The following is a 10,382-nucleotide window of genomic DNA, read 5'->3' as shown; positions in this document are numbered from 1 at the left end:
CTGCAGACATAGACACAGACAGAATATTGTGTCCATAATGAATAAATACATAAATATTTAAAAAAAAAAGATTGGGCTGGAGAGATGGCTCAGTGGTTAAGAGCATTGCCTGCTCTTTTAAAGGTTCTGAGTTCAATTCCCAGCAACCACATGGTGGCTCACAACCATCTGTAATGAGGTCTGGTGCCCTCTTCTGGCCTGTAGACACACAGACAGACAGAATATTGTATACATAATAAATAAATATTTAAAAAAAAAAAGATGTGGGGAGAGGGCCAGTGGGTAATGGCAGTGTCTGCCAAGCCTGAAGACCCGAGTTCGATCCCTGAGTCCGTGAGGTAGAAGGCACAAAATGAAAGAATCATCATTTATTTGTCTTCTGATCACCACCGTGTGCGTGAACACTCGAGTGTGTGTGTGTGTGTGTGTGTGTGCGTGCGTGTGCATGCCAGTCATGCTGGGACACATATATAATCTCGGGACCTGGGGGGGATGAGGCAGGAGGATGACCACGAGTTGAAGCCTGACTGGACTATGTTAACTTGAGCTATCCCAGGCTACAAAATAAAACCTGTCTCCAAACAACAGAATTTCATAGGACTGTGCCAAGACACATTATCACCCCCTATTTTATCTCTCTGGTGTGTGAGGGGGAGTGTGAGACAAGATCTCACTGTGTAGCCCGGGCTGCCCTGGAACTCACTCTATAACCATTTTTAGTCACTTTTTGTTGCTGTGATTAGCACCATGACCAGAAGGAACTCAGGGAGGAAAGGGTTTCTTTCACCCTCCCCTTTACCGTCAGTCATGGAAGGAACTCGAGGCAGGCACTGAAGGAGCATGGAGAAGCATTGCTGGCTGGTTTGGTCCCTCCCAGCTCCTGCTCAGCTAGCTTCCAAAAAGAACCCTGGACTCTGTGCCCAAGAGAGGCACTGCCCATGGTGGGCTAGACCCTGCTCCATCAATCCACACAAAAATGCTATGCAGACATGCCCATAGGCCAATCCGATTGGAGGCAGTTCCTCAGTGGAGGTGTATCAAGATGGCAGCTAAGATTAGTCATGTAACCAAGGCTAGACCCAAACCTAGAGCAGTCCTCCTGCCTCTGCTTCCCCTCCAGAGTGCTGGGATTGCGTGTGTGGACCACCACCCTCGGTCTGTTGCCCCTATTCAACTGACTCATTCCAACCTAAATTCAATTCAGCCATTCTAAAAAGAAAACCAAAGTTGCTCCCAAATTAAGTCTCTGTCTGGTCAGAAGCAGGGAGCAAAGGTCAGATGGGAATAAGAATGAGCCCTTGAGGGGCCGGACGTTGTCGCATCCTTACAGGGATCTGGTTGGGCCCCACCACCCACGTCTCAGGTGTCCCGAGTGTTTCTGCCACTCGTACAGTTCTGCTGCCCCCTAAGAAGCCGTCACCAATCCCCTCCCCCCTCTCGAGGGGGGCCCTTCAAGTGTGGAACTGCTGGCTACCCTTCCAGACACCTGGCTCTCGCTCTGCCTACCCCACGTCTGAGCGGGGACAGTGGTCCTCCTCCCTGAGTAGCAGCCCTGGCTGCTTCGGCTGTGTCCCTGCGCCACTGCAGTGGGAGTAGTCAGCTCTGAAGCAATGACTCACACTTAGTTCATGAAAGACTGCTCTGAAATACAAGAGCTGCAGCCAGGAAGGACATCCAGAGGTCATGGGATCCAGCCCCCTGCTTCCACCACCGTGGCCCCACGAATGCCTGGACCAGAAATTCCCTGGAGGGGGGTGCCTACCGACTTCCAGACTCCTGGGTTTTCCTTGGTGAGTGGTACCACCTGCTCCCCTGGGAATTCTTCCCTGTGGTTAGTCAGAAGCTCTGCCTACGGATAGTCACTTCTTGGTCACCCCGTAAACTAGAATACCAGGCTTCAAATGGCCAAGGCATTCCTCCTTCTCCCTTGGGAAAAAGTACTGGAAAAGCATGGCTCTCCCAAAAGAAAGGAGAGAAAGGGAAAAATTCAGCTGGATTTGCCTATTCTAAGTGATATTCTGGTCACTCGTGCATTCTCCAACAGCAATTTAGAGTGGCAGACAGTGACGTAATCACCATCCGTCATCATTATTACACTTATTTACATATGTGTGTGTATGTGTGTATGCACATGTGTGCCCTGGCATGTATATCGAGGTCAGAGGAGTCAGAGGTAATTTTTGTTTTTCTTCTCTTTTCTTTTTTTTCCCCCTGAGACAGGATTTCTCTGTGTAGCCCTAGCTGTCCTGGAACTCACTCTGTAGACCAGACTGGTCTTGAATGCAAAGATCCACCTGCCTCTGCCTCTCCAGTCCTGGGATTAAAGGTGTGCACCACCACAACTGAGCTTGAGTTCAGTTTTTAGGAGTCCATTCTCTCCTTCCACCATGTGGGACCCGAGGTTCTAATTCAAGTCATCAGACTTGGAAGCAAGTGCCTTTATCTTCCGGGTCCCCCTCCCCCATCCCACCTCTCCCACTGTAAGCCAGAGTCTTATGTGGCACAGGATGGACTCAATATGTAAGGGGGAGGTGACTTTGAACTCCTACTTATTTTGCACATACCTCTTCATGGGTGGCATTATGGGCATGTGCCAACACTCCCTGTTTATGTTTTACATGCTAAGCTGACACTCCAGCCCCACAGTTACCATCTCATAGGTGACTTGGTTACATACCCACAGCCTTCCCATTAGTTGTTGACTATACAGGTAATAGGCTCTATAGACCACCAGCCTGGTAATGGGGAGATGATGGTTCAGTGGTTAAGAGCACTGGCTGCGTTCCAGAGGACCCAGGTTTGGTTTCCAGCACCTACATGGTAGCTCACAAATATCTGTAACTCCAGCTTCAAGGGATCCAATGCCCTCTTCTGGCCTCTACAGACACCACACACATACATGGTACATAGGCATAGATGCAGACAAAACATCCATTACATAGAATAAAACAAAAAGTTTCTTTTAAGGGCCAGGAGAGATGGCTCAGTAGTTAAAGGACTGGCTATTCTTGCAGAGCACCAGGTTCCGTTCCCAGCTTCAGGATCCCACCGGCACCAGGCATGTACATGGTACACATACATACATACATGGAGCCAAATATTCATACATATAAAATTAAAATTAAAAAATTAAAAGCAGGTCTGGTGTATGTACTCAGGAGGGCTGACGCAGGTAGATCTGAGTTCGAGGCCAGCCTGGTCTACATATTGAGTTCCAGGCTGACCTGAACTACACAGAAAGACCCAAAAGGAAGCATGTTCATATTTTGCAATGCTGGGAAATGGGAAATGAACTTTGTGTATATTAGGCAAGTTCTCTACTACCAAACCGCAGTCCTTCCCTAGTTTCCAATTCTCATTAAGAAATAATGTCTCGCCGGGCGATGGTGGTGCACGCCTTTAATCCCAGCACTCGGGAGGCAGAGGCAGGCGGATCTCGGTATATTCGAGGCTAGCCTGGTCTACAAAGTCAGTTCCAGGACAGCCAAGGCTGTTACATGGGAAACCCTGTCTCAAAAAAACAAAACCAAACAAAAATAGTGTCTCAATAACTTGCTAAGGAGGGGCTTAAAATTTTTCTTTAATGCAGGCAGGCTTTGAATTTGTGATCTTTCTTCCTCAGCATCCTGAATACCTGGGATTACACTATGCACCACCAAGCTTACTCTAGCCCCGGGAGCCTGATGACTCTCAAAGTGTGCTGAGCATCCAAAATCTAAACTACGTAGGGAAGGGAACTTGAACGGACAATGGGGTTATAATCCTCAGAGTGACCAGAGGCTGACATGGAGTGTCTCTTTGAGGAGAAAGGTTTGAGAGCTGAACTCAGTATCCACCTTGGCTCCTTTCAGGAGAGTCCAGAGCCAGAGGAATCCTGCAGCTGCAGTCTTGCTGGAGGGGAAGGGGAGCAAGCCCCCACAACAATGAACCCGCATACCTGCCCTTGTCCTATTTCTGCCACTGACAAACAGATCTCTATTCCTGGACATAATAACCTGAGCAGCACTCCAAGGGTGATCTCATCCTTGAGAGGGTAGCCACTCTGCCCTTCAGCCCTCACGTGAAGCTGGATGCTGTCATTACCTGGGTCTCCGAGTGCCACCGCCAGCAGCAGAGGAAGGGGCATGCATGCACCCAGAAGTCTCTCCATCCATACAAGAGATGAAGTTAGACTCAGGGCCAGAAGGCTGTTGGAAAGGAGGTGCTGGAAGGCTTGGGAAATCAGCCCCAGTTTATGGCCACACATTAGAGAAGCACCTTTAGACTGGGTGGGAGAGAACACTAGTCAGTCCCTGTGCTGGACCAAACTCAGTTGGTGCAGGATTTTAAGAGGGGCCTATTTTCCTGCGGCTTGGGGACTTCCTGAATGAGGGTGAAACCCACCCTTTTTGCTCTAGACAGAAAGACTAGAAAGGATCATAGTTGCCTGACTTACTTTCCATCTACAGGGAAGAACTGTCAGCGTTGGGTTTTTATCTTTTGGTTTAATTATTATTTCCTTTTGAGACAGAGTCCCACTACGTAAGACCTGGCAGGTCTGAACTTACTATGTGGATGAAACTGGACTTGAACTCACAGAGACATGCCTTCCTCTGGCTCCTAATTGCTGATGCTATAGGCATTCACACGGATTGGCTTGAGTTTTGACCTGGGGATGGGGACTGGAGAGGAGGCTCATGGGTAAAGAGCACTGACTGCTTAAAGGACTTAGGTTCAATTCCCAGCATCCACACAGCAGCTCACAACTGTCTATAAATTCAGTTCCAGGAAATCCAACACCCTCACAGACGTACATGCAGGCAAAATACCAAAGTACATGAAATATTTTTTTTTAACAAAGGTGTCTTCAGTCTGTGATCCCAACATTAGGGAAGTTGAGGCTGGAAAATGAAGAGTTTGAGGCCAGCCTAGGCTACATAGTAAATTCCAGGCCAGCCTGGGCTACATAGAAAGATCCTCCCCCGAAAATAACAAAAAACAGGGGTTGCTGAGATAGTTCAGAGGGTAAAGTACCTGTCATTCATGAACCTGACTTTCTCACCAGCATCTGTTAAAAAAGGCCAAATTCACCTCGTTAGGAAAGTAGAGAGAGGGGGGCTTCTGGGACTCCAAGGCCAGTCCAGTCAAATTAGCTCACAGTGAGAGACCCGATTCCAACTTCAGGCGGAAGACTCCTGAAAAATGACACCCAAAATTAACCTCCGGCAACTACACTCACACATGTGCCACTCACGTTCTACACACACACACACACTCAGATGTACACGCGTGCGGATCGTGTATACACACACCGAACAACAGCCTGTTCTCGCTTTAGGAAACGCCTAAAAGTCTAGTAGCGCTGTGGACCTTTAGTGAACTCCCTTCCTGGGCAGAAACGGTGAACGGGTGAAAGGGTCAGTGGGTGAACCGGTCCTGTCTTCTACTCTGCCAAGGTGCAGCATCTTCTTATCTGCACTATCAGAACGCTGTAACTTTTCCCTCTCGGCTACTATACTGCAGCCCCGAATTATTCGTATTTCCAGACGCTACCATGCTCGACCCAGCCCTTCTTCAGTTTTGTCCCGCAACCCCCTTCCATTTCGGGTTTTTCAGCGTCAAGCTACCCCACCCCACCACTTATTTATCCTCCAAACCCCACCCCATCTGGTCGAGCCCCCCAAGACTCCACCCAGCTGTCCCTTCTAGCCACCTCCGCAGCCAATAGCTGAAAACCTTGATTTGCATAGCTGCGCGGGGGCGCGGCGGAGGAAAAGGGGAGGGACCAGGCGACCTCCTAAATCAAAGTTGGGAGGCTAGGACTGGGCGGAGGGGCCGCCGGGTGCAAGGCTGGGGCTGGCGGGGGAAGGGGAGGGAGATGGGGGGCGGGCGCAGAGGACGGCGGAGCCGGCCGAACTCGGACTGCTCCGTCGCTCCCTCGCTCTGCTCATCCGCGCAACCCCATTTCCCTCCTCCTCTCGCAGAGCGCAGCATCCTCTGCAGACCCTTGGTCCTCAAACCCCGGGTCGTCCCGCTCCTGGGGCTCGTGGTAATTGCCTCCTTTTCCCCCCCCCGCCACCTGGACAACTTTCTCCTCTGGTGCCTGGGGTTAGGGGGCTGCTTTGCCAGGGAAGGTTTCCCCTGAGGGTCACTGGAGAGCAGCCACTGGAAAAAGGCTTGAGATTCACAAAGTGACGCCCGCCACCCACAGCCTGCCTCCGCGGGTCTGCCGTCGGATCTCCGCACCCTCTTTTCCTTTATATCCAACCATGACCGAAATGAGTGAGAAGGAGAATGAACCGGATGACACGGCCACCCATACCCCCCCAGGGACCGTCTCCACCCTCCAAGAAACCAAGGTAAGTCGGGGGGCGAGAGGCCAGGCCCCGCCCGGGCATCTCTGGCTCAGAGCTCTGGTCACAGTGGCGGGTCCCCTTGGGGTCACGGAAGCTAAATGCGGCCCGCGTGATTCCTAAGGCTGCGCGCCATACCCGGGAGGGAGGAGAGGGTTCGCGATGAGGGGACCCAAGGAGCTGATCACACGACCCACCGGTAGGCGCGAGGCGCGCCGACGCGCTCTGGCTCCCTCCTGGGCGGTTGTAACTCGGCTTTGTTGGAGGGAATCGGCGCAGCCGAGGCGCCGGGCGTGTGTGGCCGTGTGTAGCGGGTGGGGGCCGGTGTACGCGCGCGTGTGTGCGTGCGAGGCGCACCCCTCCCGTGGCCGCCAGATCGGTGTCTGCGGCTCCCCGGTCCCCCTCTCTCCGGTCCCTCTGAATCCGTTTCCACAACCGTCTCCTCTCTCTGGGCGTGCGTCTCTCCGCTTCCCTACGTGCTTCTCCGTGTGTCTCCGGTGTCCCTCTCTGACCCACAGCAGTCTGGCATCTACCTCGCGGACGGGTTAGCCTGGGAGCCCTAGAGGCCGCGGCCCCGGGTGCGCAGCTTTAGAGTCGGTGCTGGGGGCTGCGGCAGCTCGGCCGTCGGTGGCGGGCGGGGACCCGGAGCGTTGCGGCTCTAGAGCTAGAGGCGGCCCCACCCCCCACTCGGAGAGCCTGGAGAGGGGAGGAGAGAGGGCAGAATCAAAAGAAGTCATCGTAATTAATGAATGTCATAATTAACCCTAATTATGTATGATTGTTACTCTTGTGGGAGTCACAATGAATAAATTATTCTCCTGTGAAGGCAGGCGGAGCCCAGACTGTGGGGGAGGCCACATTCCGCCTCCCAACCCTAACGTGTCTACCCCCCTCCCCAACTTCTAGGTGCTCAGGAAGTTCTGTGGGAAGGTGCCCGAGCAGCTCCAGAATGGGAAGAGAAGGGGCTGTAGGAGGGAGCCTTTATCCGTCCCTAGACTTCAGGCCAAGACTTCCTCTTTTTTCCCCTGTCCACCCTGGTGTTGACCATCCTGGTCCTGTGACCAGGAGGGGTGTGTAAAGCAGAAATGGGTGGTGTCTTGGGGCTCCCTGGGGTCACGAACTCCAGCACAGCTCTTCCCAGGACCCTCTTCCACCTCAGCCCACCTGGAGGTTAATTCAAGGTCAAGGTCATTACCGCAGCGGGGCGTTGAACAGGGGGAGTGGAGGTGGCCTGAAGCTCTCCAGGTAGCTACCTGGAGCCGCCTGGGTCTAAGGACCCTGCCCCTCTCCAAGTCCAAGTCTCTACCCAGCTTTATGAGATAAGGTCTTGCTCGGTATCCTTGGCTGGAGTAGCAGTCACCGTGTTTTCCAGGCTGACCTCAAACTTAGTGAGCCACCATTCCTGAGCCCCCCACGTTCAAGATTCAGCACACACCCGGCCTTCTGATTCCTTTTAAAAGTGAGACTCTGACTCCTGGTCGGCATTTTAGACCCCTTAGGGTGCCAAATCTCTCCTGGAAAGGATTGAAATGGGAGGGTGTCGCTTGGATTATCTGAGGTACAAACGGGATCCTGGGAGCTGGACCTCTAGCCGAGTTCCAATTCTTCAGCCTCCTCACCTGCTCTGTTGTCATCCTAGGCAGATATACAGTCCCCCTGTTGCCATTCTGAGAATGGAGGGGCTCCCAATGCCTGGCACAGGAGAACCCATCTGCCTCCTGCCCCTCCTTAGGAATTCCCCAAGGCAAGCAGGAGCCTGGAGTGGTGCTGCCTCAGCAATCCCACAGGCTGCTTGCTCAGCTGTGTGGGGAGGGGGGGGTCAGACCCTGGCAGGGCCTTGTCTCCCTCCTCCAACCCAAGGACCCTCCAATGTCATCTGCTCTGAGTCAGAGCCACAGAAGGTCTGGAAGAGTAGAGGGGAGGGTACCACACTGGCCCACTCTGTGCCAGGCCATTTGGACCCCAGCCTTGCCCCCCTTCATCCATGTGAAGGCCTCAAAAATAACCTCTCAGACAGGACTGGGGTAGGCCAAGGGGCTGTCTATGAGGTCATTTCATAGCCTCTTCCAGCTCTTCACCAAAGAAGTTTGTGCCTCTAGACTCCAAGGAAGGAAAGACAGGAAGAAGGGGGTTGCCCACCCAACTCAGTGCAAGGCAGGCTCAACAAGGGTCGGGTGCCCAGAAGCCAACATTGTGTTCTTAGTCATCAGCTTGGGGGCCCCAAGCATTTCTTGCCAGTCTGAACCCAGTGTCTTGCTTAGTCTGTGGCAGGGTCTCAGCCTTGTACCCAGCCTACTCAGTGATCTAGGTAGGCCCACCTTCCCTTAGGGTTCTCGTTCATCCCATAATATTGCTTATCGCCCTCTTTGGTGTTATCCCAGAAGACCCCACCATGCCTTCTTTGCCATCTGAGTCATCTTTCACCACATCCGACACCACCCACTGCCAGCTGCCTAGTACTGTTTCAAGAGATGGCATGGGAAACTGAGGAAAAAAGGGACCTCCAGCGAGCTTCAAGGGAGAGGATGCTGGGAGATGGGGCTCCTGCTCTGAGGAGCTCAGAAGAGACCTGGTGACCTGGGCCACACGCCGGACAGGCTGCAGGTGCACTGGGAGGGAACTGGATCCAAATGAAACAGCTTACTAAGGTGCATGCCAGAAATGGATCCCTGGCACTGGGGACGCCAAGACAGCTGGTAGGGTCTGGTAAGATGCTTATCAGGTGTCTTAATCGGCGTTCTATTGCTGTGAAGAGACACCATGACCATGGCAACTCTTTTAAAGGAAAACATTTCATCGGGGTTGGCTTAGAGTTCAGAAGTTTAGTCCATTGTGATCTTAAGGGGAAGCATGGTGGCACACAGGCAGACATGGTGCTGGAGAAATAGCTGAGAGTTCTACATCTGGATCAGCAGGCAGCAGGAAGAGAGAGTGACACCCAGCCTGACTCGAGCTTGTGAAACCTCAAAGCCCACCCCGTGACTTCCTCCAACAAGGCCACATCTACTCCAAAAAGGCCACACTTCCAATAATGCCACTCCCTATGAATCTATGGGGGGGCTTTTTTTTTTTCAAGACGGGGTTTCTCTGTGTAGCTTTGGAGCCTGTCCTGGAATTTGCTCTGTAGACCAGGCTGGCCTCGAACTCACAGAGATCTGCCTGCCTCTGCCTCCTGAGTGCTGGGACTAAAGGCGTGTGCCACCATTGACAGGTATAAAGGCAATTTTTATTCAAACTACCACATCAGGTAAGGGTATTTACCACTAATCCTGAGTTAATCCTCAGAACCCACCAACACGGTGGAAAGAGAGATCTAACTCCCACAATTTGTCTTCTGACCTCCACATACGTGTCATGGAATGATCATATGTGCACACCTGTAAACACACATATAAGTAAATAAATGTAAAATGGCGGAGGCAGCTGCAGAGGCCAAGATGCTAAGAAGCTGGAATACCTGGTCTGGCAGAGTCACCAAACTCATGAAGTAAGCAGGCATTGTTGGGGGCCCACGTTGAGGGGCATCTGTCGAGGTCCAGCCTTAACAGGTTTCCCATGTTCCAGGGTAGGGGCATGTGGATTAAAAACGCCAGGCAGACAACACAGAGATACAAAAGAAAAAGACAGGGACACAGAATAGAACAGGGAGGGCAATCCAGTGAACACTGAATTCGCCCACATTTGTTTTCCATGTGCTTGTACACCCCAATCCAAAAAGGGGGAGGCAAAAGACTGCTTTATGGTGATACAAAGAATAAACAGAGCAATTACCTCTTCAATCCCTGAAGCATACCCTGAGGTAAGTATTCTGTGTGTTTAGCCAGAACGTGCTGTGACTACACTTTAGGTCAAGTATCCTGTAGGCAGCCACTCCTCGGGTCAAACCTCCTGTCACCTACTTGAAGGAACAGGAACGTGCCCTGAACTCACTGACGTTTGGTAAAGGTGGAATATATCCACTTCCGTGGGCTGCCTCAATACCTAAACCAAGTAACCACATCCTAGGTCAAGATAACTTCCTTAGTAGCCACACTTTAAGTCAAACCATAT

General features: G+C 52.0%; 1 protein-coding gene across 4 annotated transcripts in view; it reads left to right on the top strand.

The window, feature by feature from the left end:
- The first annotated feature begins 5,887 nt into the window (after nt 1-5,887).
- Nucleotides 5,888-10,382, top strand: part of Stac2 (SH3 and cysteine rich domain 2) — a 20,250-nt gene continuing 15,755 nt past the window's right edge. For all 4 annotated transcript variants that reach the window (XM_050156889.1, XM_050156887.1, XM_050156888.1 and 1 more), the window contains exon 1: nt 5,888-6,338. In XM_050156889.1, the coding sequence (XP_050012846.1) occupies nt 6,249-6,338 (90 nt within the window). In that variant the 5' untranslated portion in view covers nt 5,888-6,248. The remainder of the gene's footprint in view (nt 6,339-10,382) is intronic.

Source organism: Alexandromys fortis, unplaced genomic scaffold (genome assembly GCF_014885135.2).
Source record: "Alexandromys fortis isolate MF-2015 unplaced genomic scaffold, M_Fortis_MF-2015_v1.1 scaffold_31, whole genome shotgun sequence".
Taxonomy (NCBI): domain Eukaryota; kingdom Metazoa; phylum Chordata; class Mammalia; order Rodentia; family Cricetidae; genus Alexandromys; species Alexandromys fortis.
Note: the sequence above shows the minus strand (reverse complement) of the source record. Positions and strands in the feature narration are given on the sequence as shown.